Raw genomic sequence first — 23,108 nt, 5'->3', positions numbered from 1 at the left:
CTATCATGTTTATTAATTCATTCTATAAATATTTATCAAACTTTCAGTCTGTGCCAGGAACTCTGTTAAAGCATTAGAGATACAGTAGTAATTTAGTCACACATGGACCTTGACCATATAATAGCTTCCTGTGTGCTTCAATAAGGAAAATAAATAGTGCTGTGGGAAGACTTCTTAGAGGATGTGACCCTGTGCTGAGTCTAGAAGAGATGCATAGGAGTTTATCAATGTCAGGGTAAAAAGGGTAGTGGTGAAGGGTATTTTAAGGCAGAGAGAATTGCAGAGTTGATGTTGGCTTGAAGGTAGGGTGGTGGTAGGATATTATAATAATATTTTTGATGAAGGTATTCTGATTATAAGAAAAAGCTGGGTTTGGACAATCATTAAAGTTTTGTCCACATGTATTTATACAGTTGACCTTGAACAACATGGGGATTAGAAGTGCCAACCCCCCATGCAGTTGAAATCCCAGTATAACTTTTGACTCCCTGAAAACTTAACTACTAATGCCTACTGTTGACCAGAAGCCTTACTAATAACATAAACTATGGATTAACACATATTTTGTGTGTTATACGTATTATGTACTATATTCTTACAATAAGGTAAGCTAGAGGAAAGAATTGTTATTAAGAAAATCATAAGGAAGAGAAACTACATTTACAGTACTGTGCTGTATTTATCCATACCATGAAGTTTATGTCATCTCTTTACCAGATGAATCATCTGTTGGTACCTACAACAATATTGTATGATACAAAACACTGCAGATATTATATATATTACTAAAAAGACATCAAGATGAAAAGATAATGTGAATAATAAATTTATATTTATTTATAGGTATATAGTTACGAGTTGATAATGAAAAAGCAGAAATATGATTGCTTTATGGCAGCCTAGTATAACTGATACAATTGCTTCAGGGTGGCCTAGCCTATACTCTAATGAATGAATAGTTTTAAAATGTTTATGGCATATCAGTTTTGCAGTCCTATTCATAATACAGTATTGGAAACATTGTTATATCTTTTTAAAAAAACACTTACCTGAGATGATAGATTGATACTGCAATTTCTGCAATTATGAGAGAGAGGCATACTATGTGGTAATATAGTTCTCTGAAAGCAAAATTATAAGACAGTAAGAAAACTAACACATTATTAATTTTATATTGAATATCACTTATGTCTATGTAAGGATAGATTATTATCTACATATATTTTATACATTCATGACAAACCTTTTTCTTAATTCTTTGATATTTCTAGGCTATGCAATTTGTCTGTAAATTTTTTCAAATGCTCTCAAATCTTCAAAAAAATTTTTTAATATATTTATTGAAAAAAATCCACATATAAATGGACCTGCACAGTTCAAACCCATGTTGTTCAGGGTCAACTGTATAAGCATTTCTTGAAATGACCTGCTGTATTAATCAGCTCGAGCTACCACAACAAAATACCACAGACTGGGTGGCTTGAATAATAAATTTATTTCTTACAGTTCTGGAGGCTGGGACCTCCAGGGTAAATGTGCCAGCTGATTTGATTTCTGGGGAAGGCCCTCTTCCTAGTTTGCTGTATCTTTGCATGGTGAAGGGAAAGAGCTCTTGTGTCTTTTCTTCTTTTTGTAATGAATCCAACCCTGTGGAATTAGGATCCCACCCTCATGACTTCATTTAACCCTAATTACCCTCTAAATGCCCTATTTCTAAATATAATCATATTAGGGGTTAGGACTTTGACATATGACTTTTTGAGGGAGGAGACACAATTCACCATGGCTCCTGTCTTTAAATTAAATGTCTTTTATTTTACATATGAAATGATTAGGTCATTCTTAAAAACCCGTATGACATAATACAATTTTTTCAAGATTATCTCAATATGTAGAAGAACTTGTCAGGAATTGGTTCTTTTTGAATACTTTATTCTTCAGTCTGAAAATGTGATTATTATTATTACTTTTGCATAGGAAGATGGAAATGTAGAGTAAAAATAGTATATTGGCATTTTTTAATCTCAATTCAAATATCATCACTATTTTTAGCACAGTTCATTAATATGCATTTTTATACATTTGCAAATATTTTTATGCTATCCTCTCTTATTTTGAATGTATTTTTCTGGTTTTCAGGACCTTTTGGCTGTTGGCTATGGGCACTTCGGGTTTAAAGAGCAGAAAAGAGGATTGGCTTGCTGCTGGTCAATAAAGAATCCCATGGTAACTCAAACAGGATTTAATTAATTGTTGATATAATTAATTAATTAATGTTGATATAATTAATTAAATGTTGATATAATTCTTATAAAGTAGATATGTGTGTGATAATTTAACAAAATCAAGAAAGTTTTATCAAGCAAGACTATTTTCTTTGGTTTAAATCTGTAACAAACAATTAAAATTCATTCTTATACTTTAGAATAAAGTAAATTCATTCAATAAATATTTATTAAGCATCTACTATGTGCTGTTAGATATAATGATCTAGGGCTGAAATATTATTGTTTATTGCTGCTTTGTTATAAAGAAGAATGAATCTGCAAATGCTTTAAAAATTAAGTTTAATTTTATACTAGGTTGTTTCTTAATATATAAATAACTACCACTTTATAAGATAGATTTCTGCTATCCTCAGTAGATACAAAATAGATTAGTATAACCATCTTACTGCCATGAATTTTTCAAAGAGAATGAATCATGTTTATTTTTTTTTTTTTTGGCTAAACAGTTCAGTCAATCTGTTACTTTACAGCTTTAGTTTTAATTCACAACTGAAATGTAAAGTGAAAAACTTAGAAAAGGATCAGAAGAGCATATAAAAATGATTAGAGTTTTTATAAATAACCCCCAGTCTGTTAGGAAGCTGAGTATATATAGTCTAAAAGGAAGAAGCAGTTTTAAACATGTGGAAGGATTGACATAGGGTCCATCATCAGCAGGTTGTCTTCTTTTCCATGTATGTTGTTAGAAACAAGAAAGGATTTATATTAAACATTAAAACAAAACAATGTAATAAAACTCTTGACCGAGTTGTAGAAAAGAGTACCTTAGAGAGTTCTGGCACATCTTCTATCCTTGTTTAGAAATGATTGGATAATACGAGCATCTGAAACAGACACTGGAAGATAGGAATAGATGCAGGACAATTACTTGATGTCCATTGTTTGTTTCTTTATGAAGGTAGACCTGTGATGATCATACAAATCCTGCTGAAACATAATAAAAAATGATAATTACTGTAGAAGGCCCATGCTGTATTTCTTAAAATTATTGAGCTCTGAGGATTCATCAAAATAAACGGCCAATTGGGTTTTTGTTCTCATCTACACTTGAAGTTATGAAGAGAGGAGTGAGTAAATGTAGACTAATTCTTCTCAGATCACCACTGCCACGAGCCTAGTCTTCAGTCACCATCATACCGTACTTTACTGTGGTCTACAAAACCAAATTTAAAATGTAATATAATTATTTTGTTTATTCAGTGGCCAGAGCGTACTTATCAGAGTCCTTACGGAGTTACTGCTGTGGATTTTTCAATTGGAGCACCTAACCTTTTAGCAGTTGGCTATCACAATGGCACTATTGCAATTTATAATGTACAGAGCAACAGTAATGTTCCGGTTCTGGATAGTAGGTGAGAATCCAAGAATTAGAAAGACATATAATATGTGTTTTTTTAGGGAGAAGAAAAAAAATTAATGTTAAAGTGAATGTTTATGTTGTTATTGAGAGTGATACCGAGGTGGGAAGCCCCATGAAAAAGATGGCAGGACCCCTAGGCAGGGTCACTACCCTCCTGCCAGCACCATTCGGTTCCCTGGCCCAGTGGCATTATCTCACTTTTTAAACTCTGAAATGGCTTACTTCTAAGAAAGCAGAACTTACCCCTAAGAGTCTATTGGTTCCCTGAGCTAACTCCTGATTGGTCCATTTCTCTCACTCCTAATTGGTCAATTTCTCTCACCCCTGATTTGTCCAGTTCTCTCACTCCTGATTGGTTCATTTCTACAAAGCTTGTTCCTAATTAGTCAACTTTGTTATACCTTATTTGCATATGATGTTGCAAAATGTTGCAAAGTCTAGACTGGTAGCCTATAAAAGCCTGTGTAAACATACAGACGGGATCCAGAGCTTGGAGTGATAACTCCTCTCAGCCCACTGGTTTAATAAACCTGAGTTCTCCAACCCTCCGAGTGCTGCTGGGTCTCTCGCCTGGATCCAGGTTGCTGTCACAACTGAGCTATAACACTGAGCCGTAACACCCTTTGCTACAGCAATACTGCTATTTTTCAAACAGTTAATAATTCCTCGTATTGTGTCCCCAGCTGGACTGCTCTGCCCTAATATCTCCTTATTATCTTCTCTGCCCAATCACCAACAAAATTCCTTTGGCTTGACAGTGTATGCTTCTTTTTTTAAAAAATGTATAAAAATGTTTCCAACTTTATTGAGGTATAATTGACAAATAAAAATTATATGTATTTAGTTTGTACAGTGTGATTTTTAAAGGTGTACAATGTGATGATTTAGTGCATGTATGCATTGTGAAATGATTACCACAATCAAATTAATTAATAAGTCTATCACCTCCTATAGTTACCTTTTTGTGTGTGTGTGGTGAGAACACTTAGGATCCGCTCTCTTAGCAAATTTATGGAATACAGTACTATTAACTATAATCACCATGCTGTACATTAGATTTCCAGATCTTATTCATCTTATAAATGAAAGTTTGTATCCTTTATTTGCTTTGGTGTCGCCTCATCCAGGAAATCCTCCCATTCCTTTCTTTTATGTATCCAATTTATACCTTTATCATAGTCTGTATTGTGCTGTTTATAAATTGTTTACCTGTATTTCTCCCTGAGGAGTCTGTAAGCTCCTTGAGGGCAAGGAACTATTGCTTTGGAGGGTTTGTATAAAAATCAAGAGAGTCAGTACAAGGAACAAAACAACCCATTAATCCGATAGGAAAACAGTAATCTGAGAAGTGACTTTAATACTTCTGAAAAAATTTAAATCTCAGCCATAGGGAGAGTCAAGCCAGTGGGCAATTCTGAAACAGGAAGAAGAGTGAGAACTATTCACTTGAATAAGATTTAAACAACTTATTCATTTAAGGTATGAAAACATATCCTTATAGAGATGAACATACTTATATCCAATGTGTCTAAACTAAATTTACACAACTAGGAAAAATAAATGAACAGAGTAAGAGAAGTAGATTCTGAAAAGGAAGAAAATACTTACCTTTGTATTCCTGTTATGATAGCTAATATAGCTAAAGGCAGTAAAAAATTTCCGTTTATAAGAAATGAGCAAAACATCAGTGAATATTAGCAATATTTTTCCTGTTTTTTCATAATGTTTAAAGTAAAAAGTCCAGTTTTACACCATAAAAGCATCATTCTATAAGGAGGTCATGATGCCCTAGGGAGTTGTCATAAACTTATACTCCAAGGCTTTTTAGAAATTATTATAACAATTTTATATTTAGTACTTTTCCTTTTTTTAGTGAATCACCTCAAAAACATTTGGGACCTGTCTGGCAGCTTCAGTGGATAGAACAAGATCGAGGAACAACAGGCGATGACAAAAGGGAAATACTAGTTTCTATATCAACGGATGGAAGAATCTCCAAATGGGTTATACGGAAAGGACTGGACTGTCATGGTAAAAGGAAAAAAATAAATTAATACACACACACACACACACACACACACACACACACACACACACACACACACATCAAATTATCTTTCTCTTATGTCCTGAATTAAAAATTTCTAGTGAACCAGGGGTAAGAGGAGACAAATTCAGGTTTGGCTACATAAGAGAAACTGGGCTTGGTCATTTTTTTTCTAAGCACTAGCTCTGGTATTTGCTAATTTTAGCCTAATGACATGCTAAAGATGGCAGACATCATATTATTATCTGCAGAAAAGACACAGTATATCTACAATACTTCTTCATGTGGTAAATAAGATAAATATCTGTTCTTTAAATGAAGATTTGATGCGTTTGAGGCGAACTACTTCCAGCACCAGCAAAAGAGTGGAAAAGGAAAAGAAAGGTGAAGCTTTGATATCTCGACAAGCTCCTGGAATGTGTTTTGCTTTTCACCCCAAGGTAAATTATTTCAACCAATTATTTACTACTGCATGTAACAACTTCTGATAATTGAAGTGTATTAAGATATAAAACAAGGCAAAACTCACCATGTTCATATTATGCCTTGTAAATAAAAAAAAAAATAAACATAGACATAGATACCAATCTAAGGAGGAATGGCACATTCCAGTTGGCTGTCCTTTATCTGCTTTCTGGAGGAGAGGTCTATATTTCTGAGCAGCTATGGAAGGATAATCTTTACAACTGCATGTTTAACTTGAATGCCCCTCCTTGCCCCTCTTGGGTGCTCTGCTGCAGTCATACTGAGAGAAACCAGATTCCTGATGTAGTCCTCCATATTGCAGTGTGAGTGGTGACTCTCATGATTCTGGGGATGAGGAAGACCTCTTCACATCACACTCATCAGGACCAAAATCAAATCAGAGCACTGTTAACATAGTTTTACTTTTTCTAATTCTGTTTATCCAGAGGTTCTTTGGAGTCAGAAAATTCAGCCACTGTGACAGACTTACAAGAATACATATCCTACAGTCTTCTGTTACATGTACTGTGATCATCTCTTTAGTGACACCATCATCCACCTACTTATGCAAACCAAGTCTTGAGTTCTTACTCTAGTCTACCCTATCACCCAAACAATGTTTAAGTTTTAGTGTCCCACTTCTTCCAGTCCAAGCCCACTACTGCTGATGCAGTTCAGACCTTCATCATACTTCACTTTTACCACTGCAGCTGTATTCTAACTGCTTTCATTCTCAAATTCCTGTAATCTGCTTTTCACCTTGACTCTAGAACAGTGGTTCTCAATGTGGTCATGGAGGGGAGTGTTTCCCACGTCTTGAGATATTTTTGGTTGTTGCAGCTGTGGGAGGTGGGGTGAGGGGAGGAGTGCTGCTGGCATCTAGTGGGCAGAGGCCCGGAATGCTACTGAACACTCTACAGTGCACGAGACAGCCATCACCCTGTCCCCTCCCAAACAAAGAATTAGCTGGTCCAAAACATCCACAGTGCTCCTTTGATTTCTTCTTTGACTGATGAGTTATTTAGAAACATGTTATTTAGCTTCCAACTATTCAGGACTTTCCCAAGGATCTTTCTGTTGATTTCTAAATCAATCCCATCATGATCAGAGAACAAACTTTTTATAAACTGAATCCTTTTGAATTTATTGAGATTTGTTTTAAAGCCCAGAATGTAATCTTTACTTGTAAATGTTCTCTGGGCACTTGAGAAAAATGTGTATTCTGCTACTGTTGTGTGGAATGTTCTGTGAATGTCAGTCAGGTTAAGTTGGTAGATGATGTTGTTCAAGCTTACTATATCCTTGATGATTTTCTGCCTATTTCTTCCACCAGTTATTGACAGAAAGTTATTGAAGTCTCTGACCATAACTGTGGATTTGTCTTTTTTGCCTTGTAATTCTATCAGTTTTTGCTTTATATATCTTGAAGCTTTGTTTTAGGTACATGAGTGTATAGCGTTGTCATGTTCTCTTGATTAATGAACTCCCTTATTATGAAATGGCCTTATTTATTAACTGGTAATATTCTTTACTCTGAAATTGACTTAGTCTGATATGAAAGCGGCCACTCCAGCTTTCTTTTAACTAGTGTTAGCATATTTTTATTATTTTCCATCCTTTTACATTTAACCTATTTGTGTCTTTATATTTCAAGTATATTTCTTATAGGCAGCATACAGTTAAGTCTTACTTCTTTATCCAGTCTTACAATCTCTGCCTATAACTGTGATGTTTACACCATTTCAATTTAGTTTTATTATTGATGTAGTTTGTTTTTGAGTCTATCATCTGGTTTGACAAATTTATTGATGGGAGAGGGTGTGTAATATGTTTGGCCTCCTTGCCTGGAGGCAGGGCTCTGAAGGGCTGTCTTAGCTCCCAAGCTTCTTATAGATTGGGCTGAGCCCTCTGCTGCAATTACACCATAGTTCAACTTAAATCTCTACCCATTCCTGTTTCCCTCAAAGAGGTTGTTCCTGAGAGAACTTCCCAATAAAACTGTTACAGAGACTCAGAGTTTATATATTGAGGAGACCAACTTTAGACAATGACCTTGAAGATCTCTAGAGAAAGATGACCAACTTATAAATAGTATTGGGATAATCATTGTCCATATTAAAAAAAAAGGAATTAGATCCCTACTCCATCATGCACAAAAACTTTTAGAAGAAAATGTGGGAGAATATCTCTATGACTTAAAAGTAGGAACGATTTCTTAAAGCACAAAAAATGCTAACTATATAAAAATTATACCAGCTACATTAAAATGAGAACTTCTGTTTACTAAAAGACACTAAAGAAAGTACGTAAAAAGATAAGCCATATACTGGGAGAAGATATTTGCAACATATGTAATAGACAAAGCTTATGTAGTAGAATATATAAAAAGCTTATTCAAATGAATATGAAAAAGAAAGATTATTAGTAAAATGGTCAAGAGATGTAGAAGAGGAGACATAAATGGCCAAGAAACATAAAAATGTGCTCAGCCTTGTTAATGTCTATATAAGTGGGACTTAAAACCATTGGATATAATTTTATACCTAATAGAATGGCAAAATTTAAAATTTCTAATGTAACCAACTATTGAAGAGAATGATTATCAAAGGGAACTTTTATATACTGCTGAATGTAAATTGGCAATACTACTTTGGGAAAAAATTGTACTTTATTGTGTAATTTAAACTACATATACCTCGCGATCTGGTAATTGCATTCTTAAGTAGTGCATACGCTAAAGCAGTGTGTCTCAAATTGTAGTGCACTTATAAATCACTTGGGAATCTTAAAATGCAGATTCTGATTAAGTACGTCTGGGACAGGGCCTGAGATTCTGCAGCTCTAAAATGCTCCCAGGCAATGCTGACTCTACACAGCCAGCACACAGAGCACTGACTTTCAGACTTTTTGACTGTGACTTCACTGTAGAAAATACATTTTCAATCCCTACTTGGTACATACATTTGGAGTTAAAGATATCTACGATTTCATCTGGTTCAGTCTCTCATTCCCAGCGAGAACCATTTCTACAGCATTATATACATTAATAGTTATTGTTAAGTCATCTGTCTTCTCTTTGACTAGTTCTGCTGAAAGAACACACTATTTCCCTGGACTGTTTGTTCTAGTGTCAGGTAGCTCCAAATGTTAGAAAGTTTCTTCCTCATTTTAAGCCAATGTTTGTTCATGATATTTCCAGACAGGACACTAAGTTCTACCCTCTATTCTAGCAAAGAAAAAAAAATCTGTCTTTCCTTCGGCACAGTAGTCCTTCAGGTAATTTAATTATTGTAAAATCATGAGAGAAAGAAAAAGATAATAGTCAACTGTCTTCAAGATTGTATTTCTAGTTTTGGTTCTTGAATTGATTTTTAAGAGATCTTGAATTGTCTACTCTTCTGTTTAGCACATTTACTAATATATCACAAGCCAATGAATTTTGATTTTTTTGTATTGTAGGACACAAATATCTATTTGGCTGGCACTGAAGAAGGTCATATTCACAAATGTTCTTGTTCATATAATGAACAATATTTAGATACCTACAGAGGGCATAAGGTTAGTTTAATTACAGTGGGTATGGAAAATTTTATCTTGCAATATTTCTGAAAAAATAGTGCCACTGGACTGTATTTTTATGCAATGAATTACAACTTCAGAGTTAAAAGTACCAATTTGAATTAAGTGCTTTCTTCTATAGAAAACACCAATAATATGTGGGACATTAAATCTGGCTTCTAGATAGCTTTGACTTCTTGCAAGTTTTTAAAGTCTTTTATTTGTTTCTAAAAGACTTTGCTGATGATAACATGCTGATCCCAGAGTAAAACTGTCTCTGGCATGTACCTATTCTCTGCATCTTTTATGATTGTTCCAACTATGTTTTCTTCATTTTCTCCTTTATTTCGGTTTATTTTTCTTACTATTTCTTATATATTTTTAAATAGTATAATATATAGCAACTATATTTTTATGTTTCTGTTTGGCATAATTTTGGGAAGAGATTCAATTCCTGACATTATTCTCAGCTAAAATAATACCCACACAATAATGCACCTTTTAGAAATCTGAGCATTTTAAATTTTTTGGTCAAATTTAAAGTATAAGATATTGAATACTACTTACCTATGTATTTTAATTTATTTTTCTAAATCTAGGGTCCAGTGTATAAAATAGCATGGAATCCATTTTGTCATGACGTATTCTTAAGCTGTTCTGCAGATTGGGGTGTTATTATATGGCAGCATGAGAATTTCAAACCATTTTTGAGTTTTTATCCAACTTCTTATGTTGTTTATGATGTTGCCTGGTCTCCAAAGTCATCCTATATATTTGCAGCTGCGAATGAGAGTAGAGTGGAGATTTGGGATCTTCACATCAGCACGTAAGTGTTAATATTTTTCTTGGAAATATTTCTGGTAGAAGCTGTTCAATCGAAATGATGCCTGATAGCTTTGACATTGGTTAGAGAGAACTATAGTTACTTTAAAAAAAAGTAATAGTTTACACTGTAAGAGTCCTTTATGAGTAAAAATATATGCCAGGATGATATGTTAATGTTAACTACGTATAGCATATGTGGTTTTAAAAATATTTGAATGAAAATGTTACTTTACTCCATCTCCTCAAGCTTTTACAAGCTGATATAGGATATCATAACTACCTTGAATTCTTTCTCATTACCTGGTTTATGGAGGAATTCAGAGAGGCAGCTAGCTGTTCTTAAGTAAAGACTTTCTATAATAAGGTAACAAAAGGGAACAAAATAACTATTTTTATAATATTTACTTATTCTCTTACCTTGTTTCAAAACATACTTGAAGGCACATGCATTTAATTAAAATTTTTGATTTTAAGTGTTACACCAAAGTTCTTAGAGTGTCATCTAGACCATCTATCCTTTTCTTCTCATTGAGTTGTAGTCAGTTTACAATGTTGTGCCATCTATCCTTTTTAATATGAAAGTTTATACAATGCTGTGATAAAATGTTTAATGATTCTTCTTCCATCAATATTTCAATATTAGAAAATATTGTAGATCTTGTTTTCTAAGAAAACAATTGTAAAATATTGTAAGAAAGTTAATAACTTGTCTACAATTATTGGAAAATATTGTAGGCAAGTTATTAACAGAAGCAGCATGGAAAAATTTTCTTGTTTAAATGATGTAAAATTCAATGGGTTTATTCTTAATGGAAAATTTTTTTCCTAGGTTTAGTAAATTTGTCATAGCTTGTCCTATAAAACAGTTTGGACCAAAAATCAAGGATTGCAATATAAAGCAATTTATTTTTAAGTGTGAAATGACTAATGTATAAAATGGCTACTTAAATGATTCCACCTCTGATTCTAATTTTTTCCAGTAAAACTGTACTTCCCAGGGCAACATTTCTTCAGAAGCAGTATGCAAGTGACTACTTCCGTTGTTTTTTAGGGTGTCAGTAGATTGTTTTGGATGACCAAGAGTAGGAAAAGTTCTTGTACAGAGCATTCATTTATGTTCCAGGGGTTCATTTGGATCAAAATATCCTTCTGTTAAAATATATTCATTGTTTAAGGAGTTGCATTAGGGATCTCTAGAGAAACTGAACCAACAAAGACAGACAGAGGGAGAGAGAGAGATTTAAAAATCTCCCTGTGTGGAGCCTGCAAGTCCCAAGTTTACATGACAAGCTGGCAATCTGGAATCTCCATCAGAGGAGTCCATACTGCAGTCTTGAGTTCAAATGCAGTCTGGAGGCAGAATTTTATTCCACTTTAGGGACCTCAGTCTTTTCTTTTAAGGCTTTCAACAATTTGGATTAAACCTACTCACTTTGTGGCGGGTAATCTGCTTTATTCATATTCTACTGATTTAAATTAATTGTATCTTAAAAAAAACCTTCACAGCCATGTGTAGTTTGATGTTTGACTCAACAACTGGGTACCATAGCTTATCCAAGTTAATACATAAAATTAATCATTGTGGTAGTTTAAATTATGAGTTCACATCTTAATTGTGAATTGCTTTAATTTATCTAGTTGAAATTAGTTTACTGAAAAAATGAAAGTTTTAATTGAATAAGGAGTGAGAAGCAGTTATTTTGATTTTGGAGACACATAAAGAAGCTTCTGGTTTTTGTTACATGAAATCACAAAAAATATCTCAGACTTTTTTTAGTCTGTATCTAAAAAGAACATATTAACAGTAACTAAATTTACAAATAAAGTATTTCATTGCAGTTTGGACCCCCTGATTGTGAATGTTGCTAACCCTGGAATCAAGTTCACAACTGTTCTCTTCGCCAAACAAACAGATTGCCTTCTGGTGGGAGACAGTGATGGACAAGTTGCTGTGTATGAATTAAGAAATATGCCCACTGGTTTGGAATCTAGCCGGGTAAGACTCAATAGTCAAAATTTTATGTCATCTTAGGATTTTATTCAGTTGTGATTTTGTGTCACACAAGAAGTTTATATTCCTTAAATATCTAAAGTGTGGTACAATGGAAAGAACGTAAGTCCCAAGAGTTGCTACCTACTAGGCATGGAACCTGCTTGGCTTGTTTTCTTTGAGCCTCATATTCTGTATCTATAAAATGATAGAATAACATTGTTGAGCAGGGTAATTATAAATGTTATATGAAAAAACTTAAAATTACGCCTTGGTTGGGACTGTTTACTGTAAATATGCAAAGACTTTTACAAGAAATAATATTTTTAGATATTATCCAATGTTCATGAAGTAAGCATTTGCTTCTGTTGGTTTAGCATTATCCAACTCCCACACTCTGATCTTCAAATATCAAAACTTTGTTGTAAAACTTTGAGAAGCAAATCAATATCATTAGATGCCCATTATTCTTCAAACCTATTTTAATTAAATTAATTAATTTTTTACTTTTAAAAATTTTTAAATTGAAGTGTAGTTGATTTACAATGTTACATATCAGATGTACAACATAGCGATTCAATATTTTTTAGATTATACTCAATTTAAAGTTATTATAAAATATTGGGTATATTCTGTTTGCTGTATATTATATCCTTGTATCTTATTTATTTTATACCCAACAATTTGTACCTCTTGATCCCCTTCCCTTAGCTTGCTCCTCTCTCCACCCCTCTCCCCTCTGGTAACCACTAATTTGTTCTCTGTATCTTTGATTCTGTTTCTGTTTTATTACATTCATTCGTTTTATTTTTTAGATTCCACATATCAGTGAAAACATACAGTCTTTCTCTATCTGACTTACTTCACTAAGTGTAGTACTCTCCAGGACCATCCATGTTGTTGCAAATGGCAAAATTTTATTCTTTTTTTTACAGCTGAGTAATATTCCATTGTATATGTGCTGTATAGATGCCCATTATTTTCAAGATAGCTTTTCAGTTTTTTTCTGTTTATGTTTAAATTTCTGTTTTAAGGAGTAATCTGGTAAATAGTACCGTGAACATAATCAGCATGTTAGAATACTAAAAATATGCACAATCAATAACAAAAAACATTAAGGCTCCAATAGAAGAGTGGTTAATGGTCAGAAACAATTCATTCACAAAGAAAAGGCTAGTAAATATATTTTAAAATTCAACCTCACTAACAAAGAAATAAAAATTTATTACATTAAAATGTGATGGCATGCTCATTTATCAAATTGACAAAGTTTTTTTTTAATGGTACTACTTAGTGCTGGCAAACATTTGATAAGATATGTCTTCTCCTACACTGATGGTTGAAATGAAAACTGGTATAACCTCTTTGGAAGAAATTGGCAATCTGAATGAGGATTACCCACTTTGGGGACCCTATTCTATATAGAAATATTCATAAAGGCAGTCAAATAAATTAAATATAGCATATTTTGTTATAGGATGAGGGGAAAAAGAAGAGAAAAAAAGAAAGAAAAAGGAAGCACTCTAAATATCCATCCGGAAGGAAATATGGCCAGGAAAGTCAAATGTGCTGTTTGGATTTGGGTTACATGTAGGGGGTAGAGTTCTACCCCAACCGTATGGACTATAAATGTTAAATAAACAAACAAACAGAAAATACCTACCTACGTAAATACTAGCTTGCTTGGGACTTTGTGCTTGTCATTCCCTCTACATGAAATCCACAGGATTTGTTCCTCTACCCACTCTGAGTCTTTGCTTAAATGTCACTTTCTTTATGAAGTCTTCCCTGGCCACTTTTTAAAAAAATTGCAACCTCTACTCTCCCCCACACTCTGTAGTCAATACTCTTCCATGACTTATTTTTCTTAATAACGCTTGTCTTTGAATATACCATATTCTTTATTGATTTATTTTGTGTATTGCCTGTCTCCCACAGCTAGATTACAAGCTCCATGTAAACAACGAATTTTTTCTCTTTTGTTCTGGGCTACATCCATGTGGCCCACTACAGGGTCTAGCTTATAGTAGTTAGCCAGTAAATGTTTGTTGAATAAATATGCATTTAAACACTAGAGAAAAAATTCAACTTATTAGAAGCATTATTTCTTAAGGGTAAGATCATAGATGAATTTCAGTCTTTCTTTTTACTTATCTGTGTTACAAATCATTACACTACATAAAGTAATTTTTTTCAAACTGCATTGGTCTCCTTACATAATAATTTTATTCTACTCTGAGGAATGCAACCTTAATGGCTTATTTTTTCCATGGTATAAAACATTTTAATATTTTCAATTTCTCACACATTCATTGAATACAAGATATTTTAACAGGATAGGGATGTTTGTGCCCACAGTTGACCTTGTCTAAGATACATAGCTCAACAGTGAAAAGAAATTAAAAGAGAATTCTATTCTTTATTTGTCTCTCAAAAAACCATTAAAATGAATCCAAATATATCATTCAAAGTAGTTGTTTTTCTTCTTCTGTCCATATCTCTCAAATCCTAAAAGGCCTAAATCCATCCCTTTTTAATCTCTGTAATTCTTTCAGTTCTATCCCACAAGAGCTCCAAAAACTTGTCCACAAGCTCTGAACTTGGGGCAATGGAGAGGGGGACTTGAGTTGTTCTGAAATTTTTGTTAGTATGTATTGGGATAGTGATAGAAGAGAAATCTGTGAGCATTAGCATATTGATTCTTTTCATCATATGTATTTATCCGTAGTACCTATCAAGTACCACAATAACTTATCAATAGAAATGAAAATATTTTGTATACATCTCTTTCTTCCTAGTTTGAGCTGCTTAGAAACTTGTATATTCATCTAGCACAGCACTAGCACCTAATAGACATTCAGCCAATGCCGAATGGATGTCTGAATGACCAAACCTACAAACAAAAGACATATGGTTTCTAAGAAAGAAACAACATGTGCTCAAGAAATAAAATCAAGTCATATAGAGCGAAATAATAAACAAACTCCTATAGAAGCACAGAGCAGGAAAATAGTTGACTTTTGAAAGAAGAAAAAGAAAAAACAAGAATGCTTTGGGGAAGGCTTTCACACAGGAGATTAAATTTCAACTGTGTTTTGGAGGATCAGGATATTCCCTTGTAGACAAGAATGTGGAACTATTATTCCAGACTGAGAGAAAGGCTTGAGCAGAGATACAGAACTGAAAAGGTCCTTGGCACTTTAAGGATATAGTTGATTTTTCTGACTGGTAAAAGAGATTGCTTGAGAGAAAAATGACAAAAGAGCCAGGTGGGTAATTTCTGAGCTGGAAAATGTATGACTGCCATGATGAGGAGTTTGGTCTTTATTTTACAGATTATGGAAAGCCATTTAAGGTTTATGATTCTAGAAGTGATTTGGGGGAAAAAAAATAGATTCCTATTTTGGACAATGGTGAACTCCAAATAGATTAAAGACTTTGTGAAAGTAAACAAATTCCTAAAATAAAATGCAAGATAATGTCCTAATGATTTAAGGTTAAGGATAGATTTTTTAAAAGACCTCCCCCAACCCCCTAATTAAAAAAAATTTGTTTCCTTTTCCTTTTTTTGGTAAAATGGGCATAATATTGGTACCAGAATCAAAGGTTGTTAGAAAGATTGAGTTAATATGTGCAAAGTGGTTAGAGCTATTACTGGCACATAGTAAACTCTCAATAAACCTGTTATTCTTTGTATGATTTTTATGTCAAAGTTAACATTTTCTGCTCAAGATTCCGTTTGCTGAGTTAAAAGAAACAGATTGGAAGAAGAAATTTCCAAGATATATAGAAGACATTTAATATCCATTATATATTAAGAAAAACTCCTGCAAAACAATGAGAACAATTCAGTTTTTTAAATGAGCAAATGTCAAAAATATTAACTCATAGAAGAGGAAACTAGATTATCAAATAAACTTGTGAAGCAACATTCACTGTCACTAATAATGAAGAAATATGAAATTAAAATCATATAAGATTCTGGATTTACAAAAATTAAAATGTTAGCCAACATGAAGCATTAGCAGAGTTGTAAGGAACTAGGAATCCTTCCACAAGGGCCATGAGAATATGAATTAGCATGGCCTCTCGGGAGAGCATTCAATAAAACGGAAAATTCAAATACCTCATAAGCCATTGATACAATAGAGATTCTTTAGCACATGTGTATCAGGAGACATAGATAATGTAGTAATGTGAGGTGGTTTTTTTTTTTAATGTTTCTTTTGTACACAGAGAATATTGCTCAGTCTAGATTCACTTAAAACATTTACATTCAAATATGTTACAAAAATTTTTAAAAACTTAGTTTACCTAAGTTCTTACATTTAAATTATGTATTTTATTAAGTCCAGCAGATTTCAATACATATTTTCAAGTGAGCTTTTGTAACAATTAAATTTCCTTAAATCCTTTAAATTCCATTTATAAGTTTAATCTATTGGATTTTTAAGTCCTTCAGTTGTCTTAGGGCAAACACATCTCAGATACTTAATGAATTGTTATTAGCTTAATCAATTTAAAATATTGAATATGCTGTGTCTTAAATGTTCTTAAATGTTCCAATGCTCTTTACAAATTAATAATATTTCAATCTATGATTACAAGTCTAAATCAGTTACCCAAACACACATATAAATTAGACTCACAAATTTGTCTGTTAGAAAATCTAGTATGACAAATTCTCACATATAATGAATTCTTAAAATATCAAGTGTGTACAAATTCCTTAATACAGAAGTATTACAATTACCTGTTTGATCTGCTGCATTATTTCAATACACAATTCTTATTCTTCTTAGGGTAAAAGTAATTTTTTCCAATAAAGAAACAAATGAAACAAAAAGTAGTTTTGGAGATTATTTCCCCAACTGGCTGATACATACTGATGGCAGATATTTAAGGGCATTTTCCTGACAACCTTGGCTGTCAGGCTGAGCCCTGTTTTACGGCTGTTTTGTCACTGCTCTCCGAATGGTGTAGTCTCAAAGCCCATGTCTCCTCAAGTATAGTTATATATTACCTGCATCTTCCATCTTCTCATTGAAGTCTGCATATCTGCATGTGTTGCTGCATCTGTTGATTGATTTCAACTCACTTATTTACTGTATCATTAATCCTAAATCACTACAGCCTCCTATCTGATAGGACTGTAATTGTTACGGATGCTGAAATGACATCTGTTTGGATTCTGCATATCTCCCAGGGCTTTGTTTAATTTGTTGCTAAGGGTCTGAAAGACATACTAATGAGAAAAGAATGTTCATAACAGCCTTGTTTCTATATTGATAAATTGGAAACAACCTAAATAATCATCAGTGGAAGACTGGATAAATAAAATATGGCACATTCACAGGAGTGACTATAATACAGACTTTAAATGATGTATATTTCAATGTGTCAATATGACAATTTTTGAGTAAATCTTAAAAAAACACAGTGTTGAGTGACAAAAGCAAATTGTAAGAAGGTAAATGCAATATGTTATGATTTATGTAATATTACTTAAACACAAAAATCAAAACTGTGTCCTTTAGTGGGCATATTTATTGTTAGTAAAAGTAAAGAATATAGACTGGAATGTTGAAAGAAACATGTTTCATTTTTGTGTTTAGATTTAAATCAGTTAGAGATATCTTTTATTTTGAGCAATATGCTCTGTAAGCAGAAGCTAAGCCTAGAGATTCTGAATATTTTTGACAAACGTGTGTGTGTGTGTGTGTGTGTGTGTGTGTGTGTGTGTGTTATTGACTTCAATGCTGATGAACAAAATTTTAACAAATTATTCTATATGTTGGTAAATTGTTTCTTAATGCAAATAAGTTCTTCATTCTTTTTGGTCATTATATTTTAAGAGTTCAGGGTTATATTTCTGAGAAATTAAACGAAAAATTATTAATCAAGTTTTATGTTACTTACAGCTAACTGCAGGCTTAACTGATACACTTCCACCTTAGCTTTTCAGAGAACAGTTATAATCATAATAATAATTTGAAGTCTCAAAGTAATTCATGTCAAACTATTATTTCCTATCAAAATGTCTTATCAAGTAACATTATGACCTATAATTTCTGCATTAATTTTAACCAAGAGTGGATCAAAATTTTGAAAGTAATGATTTCACTATACAGGAAAGATGTGCAGCAAATTCATGATAAAGGATGCCTCTGGAAGTGAAAGACAGAGTAGAAAAGGAGTGGGGAGGGGTGCAAAGAGAACTTCAACTTTATCAGTGAAGTTTTATTTCTTTTATTAAAAAATATTCAAGGCAAAGGTGACCTTTGTTGATTTGGGGTAGATATGTATTTTACAAAGGCAAAGTCCCAGACAGTACATGCATCTCATGTGTGGAGCAAGGTTCATTGAGGAAAACCCATGGAGAAAGGATTGATAGCAGTTTTAGGACCACAACACCCCCTCATAGTCTCACTGCCCATCACCCCTCTGTGGCCTTGCAAAGCAGGAGAAGGACTTTCAGCTTTGGGCTATGGAGGTTTTAAGTGACATGATTTCTGAAATTCTGGACCCTCCCAATGTGATCAAGAACCAGAATATTATGGTGATAGGACACAGCAGAACATTGGCACCTGCCCTATCCTACCAACTCAGGGGTCATGGTTAGTGATAACATCAGCCTGATGCCTGACATGAACAGGGGAGTCAGGTCCAAGCCTTGCAATGATAGCTTTGCAGTATAGGTAGCTGCTATTAGCATTTATTGTTGCAGCACCAACTCTCCTGGTACAATAGGGTTTGGTTGCCAGGGGCCTAAGTTTTACATTGAACAGAATTATGGTTTAAGCACTTGGCAGAAGCCAATTTCAGTGGAGCATTGCACAAAGCATCTTCTTTTCTGGAGGCAGCTGGTAGAGAATCACGCCTTGGTACTATTTCTACTCTTATCTTTCAGTATACGAATGTTTGCCATCTTTTCCTCTATACTTTGAGTGCTTACTTTTTTTCCCCCTAGTTAAAGGAAAAATAAAAAGATAAGTGAAATCTTCAAAAAATATAAACATACAAGCAACACGACATTTTACAAGTATAAATAGAGTATAATCTTTAAAAATTATGAATCACTATATTGTACATCTATAACTTTACATAATTTTGTACATCAGGTACAATAAAAAGTTTAAATAAGAAATAAAATAAAAAATTTATATAAATTAATGCTGAGAGACACTGAAGACAGGAAAAATAGACCATTTATTCAATAGATTATTTATGGAATAGGGGCTACGTGACAGGGTCTGTTTTAGGCACTAAGACTACAACAGTGAAGAAATTGCAGTAGTGATCCACTACGTTTGTCCAAGTGAGAGACTGAACTAGAAAGAGGTACGTTTGAGAAGCAACTTGGCAACTGATTTGATGTCAGGGCTTAAAGGATGGGGAAGTGCTGAAGAGAGTATAGTATAGACTAAAAGAGAAGAACTGACTTACAGAATATTATCAAGTTTATAAAACACTATCACCTGTGTTAGCTCATCTACCTCTTAGAACAATCTTTAGAAGTGGATGTTAATATTTCCGTTATACACTCAAGAAAACTTAGGATTCCCAGATATCAGTGATTTCCTCAAGATCACCTTTATTATGTTAGAGAAAATTCCAGTCTTCTTCCAATTCCTGTCTATGTATTTCTTGAAAATCCAACTCCCATCCTTAGTTTCATTCTCTTATATATGATCATTTATCTCTTTAGTACCAAGATCATTATTATTAAATGAAATACAAAACCCACATAGAAATTCAAACATTTTACTCTGTCTAAATCAAACACTACAGATCAGGAAAGGGCTTAAGAAACCATTACGACTAAAAGTTATTTTACAGATGAGAAAACTGAGGTTTAAACATTAAGGCTAAACAGGTGCTGCCAAAATTGTCCCTTTACTGAATCCTTATAAAATTGTTTATCAAACTTCATTAAGAGAGTCTCTCATAGGAAAAAGCAGATTCATACTAGGAAGTAAATGCTATTATTTCAGCTTACCTTGGTTTGTTTCTTTTTTACAGTCTTACTGGATGCCCTTTATATGTGTATCACTAGCTTATAAATTGTGAATGGCATTTAAAAGACTACTTTACCTTTTAATTTGTATTTTATTGCATTGTAATTATGTGACTTTTTTTCTCTTAGGGAGATGTAATAGAAAATTTGCTTCAGCCCAAGTCAAGTCAAAGCATAACTCATCATCAGTAGTATCTTTTTTGTTGCTGTTTAAAGGAACAGTGTTTAATATCCAATAGTCTGGTATGTATGCAGTAAACTGGGATTTTGATTTTAGAAAACAAAATATACACTTGATGTATAACGTCCATCAGAATTTAATATAAATTTCATGAACTTTTATTTCAGAGAAATGTGATTAGTTTGTCATTTAAGCTAATTGTAAGAGTTTTGTTGGGTTTTCCTTAATTTTTTGAAACGTATTCCTATTCTTTTCCTTAGTCATATTCCAAGTACATATAAGTACATTATATGTACTTATAAAATGTCCAGATAGGTTAGAAAATTGTTACTCCTTTAGAAGCAAAGCTTGGAAATTACTAGAATTACTTAAACTAGGATCTTTATTAAGACAAAGTTCCATAGACTTTTAAATCTTCTGCTTTCTTAGCTCTGTTTTCCAGGATTTATGAATTTTGCAGATGTTAGTATTATAAGAATATTGGATTCACATACCCAATTTTAAATAAGAATTTTATCCTCTTAAATCTGAAGCTATAGAACCTTGTTAGACTATTTAACAAGCAAAAGATATGACAGCAAATGTCAGAATTGCACTGTCTGGCCAGCAGGCACCACACTCCCAATTCAGTGAGAAGAGTTAGTTTAGGACACATCAGGGCACCCTCCTCTGCGTGTCCAGAATCTGCTCTTAAGTGGGCCCAGAGAGAAAATAGAAAGTCCCTGATTATTTGCGTCAGGATGTTATTTTGTGAAGGGTTCTAGAGCGAGCTTGTGGAAATAGGAGGGGTGGGGGACAGCAACTCCTCCAAATATAGAATGCTAACAGTGTTCCGTGCTGTTTGTTTTAACAAGTCTTGAGACCATAGGACAGTATGGCCTGTGCTATAAACCATTCTAAGTGGAGATGAGAGGATAAGGCACTTGAAACTCACTAAACTGTCTGAAAAATAACATATATTAAAAACTGAGAATGGACTCATTGCAACAGTGGGGACTACCTTTTACAAGTATCCACTTCTTCACAATCCATTTCTTTGGCACCATCCTTTACACAAAAGTGAGGCAGTTTTTAGGTGGACTGAAAGCTTAGGTCAGGTTATAAGGCTGATATATTTTCTACTTGTGTAAGTCATTAACTTTTTTGTCTTTTTAAAACGTTTAGACTTCCCGTAGCACCTTGGATGGCAAAATAAAAATTTAATTGAAAAATGTGTTTCTTTTTATTATAAATTTTTGATCTTTAAAATTTTGTACATATTCTACTGTCATTGCTCATCAAGCCTAAATGAAAAAATAAACCTATTTTATTATTCTTGGATCATGAACTGAACCTGTTCCATCATATAGAATCATAACAACATGTAGCCTTTTCAGATTGGCTTCTTTCATTTAGTAATATGAATTTGAGCTTCTTCCATGTCTGCTCCTGGCATTATAGCACATTCCTTTTTAGTGCTGAATAATATTGCATTGTCTGGATGTACCCCAGTATATCATTCACCTACTGAAGGATACTTGGTTGCTTCTAAATTTTGGCCATTAGGAGTAAAGTTGCTATGAACATCCACGTACAGGTTTTTATGTGGGATAAGTTTTCAACTTTTTGAGAAAATACCAAGGAGTGTGATTGCTGAATCATATGGTAAGAGTATGTTTAGTTTTGTAAAGAACAAAAAACAAAACAAAACAGAAAACCCCTGAACTGTCCTCCAAAGTGGCTGTACCATTCTTCATTCCCACCAGCAATGCATGAGAGTTCCGGTTGCTCCGTCCTCATCAGCTTTGTTATTATCAGTGTTTCAAATTTTGGCTATTCTAATAGGTATGCAGTGGTACCTCATTGTTTTAATTTGCACTTCTTAATGACATATAATGTAGAGTTTACCATTAAGTTTTAATAATTGAATGAGAATTCTGCCCAGTTGTTGCCATCTCATTTTATCCTTAAACACACACACACACACACACACACACACACACACACACACAATGCCAATGGGCTAGTTAAGAGCGTAAGGAGGGAGTGGTGACTGGGCTCACTGTAGGCTCCTATTCTGTGCTAGGTTCATTGTTTCATTTGGTCATTCTCAACAAGGCATCTCATATAGAACTTATTGTTGTCTGAGGGTAAATTGTTACCTGCTCTTTCAATTTCTTTAGGGAAGGAAGATTGTATTCACTAGTGTATAGTTGTGTATCATATCTAGTGTGTTCATTTGATTCACCTCTGTGTAGTTACATACAATTATAAATGAGGAGTAGAAACTTAGTATTTGCCACTTTATCTCAATAAGATTCTCTCTAAAAGAAAATTTTGACTTGTGAATAGATTGTTATCAACACGCTCATAACAGTACATGTTAAAGTTCTTTGCA

General features: G+C 33.4%; 1 protein-coding gene and 1 long non-coding RNA gene across 4 annotated transcripts in view; one reads left to right on the top strand and one right to left on the bottom strand.

Moving 5' to 3' along the window:
* Positions 1 to 21,200, top strand: part of WDR78 (WD repeat domain 78) — a 78,490-nt gene extending 57,290 nt beyond the window's left edge. For 2 of the 3 annotated variants that reach the window (XM_032494528.1, XM_014564595.2), the window contains 8 exons: positions 2,140 to 2,226; positions 3,489 to 3,640; positions 5,522 to 5,679; positions 6,017 to 6,135; positions 9,620 to 9,718; positions 10,318 to 10,544; positions 12,383 to 12,539; positions 20,680 to 21,200. In XM_032494528.1, the coding sequence (XP_032350419.1) occupies positions 2,140 to 2,226; positions 3,489 to 3,640; positions 5,522 to 5,679; positions 6,017 to 6,135; positions 9,620 to 9,718; positions 10,318 to 10,544; positions 12,383 to 12,539; positions 20,680 to 20,742 (1,062 nt within the window). In that variant the 3' untranslated portion in view covers positions 20,743 to 21,200. Of the gene's footprint in view, positions 1 to 2,139; positions 2,227 to 3,488; positions 3,641 to 5,521; positions 5,680 to 6,016; positions 6,136 to 9,619; positions 9,719 to 10,317; positions 10,545 to 12,382; positions 12,540 to 20,679 lie in introns of those variants that run through there. The other variant, XM_032494529.1, reaches the window with a different exon arrangement.
* LOC116668068 lies at positions 6,829 to 23,071 on the bottom strand. Its single transcript, XR_004325146.1, has 3 exons — positions 22,873 to 23,071; positions 8,972 to 8,973; positions 6,829 to 6,840 (listed from the first exon to the last, which is right to left on the bottom strand). It is a non-coding gene; the product is annotated as an uncharacterized LOC116668068 (long non-coding RNA).
* Between the last annotated feature and the right edge of the window lie 37 nt (positions 23,072 to 23,108).

Source organism: Camelus ferus, chromosome 13 (genome assembly GCF_009834535.1).
Source record: "Camelus ferus isolate YT-003-E chromosome 13, BCGSAC_Cfer_1.0, whole genome shotgun sequence".
In the NCBI taxonomy this organism is placed as follows: Eukaryota; Metazoa; Chordata; class Mammalia; order Artiodactyla; family Camelidae; genus Camelus; species Camelus ferus.
The sequence above is the reverse complement of the archived record's forward strand: the minus strand, read 5'-3'. Positions and strand labels throughout refer to the sequence as shown.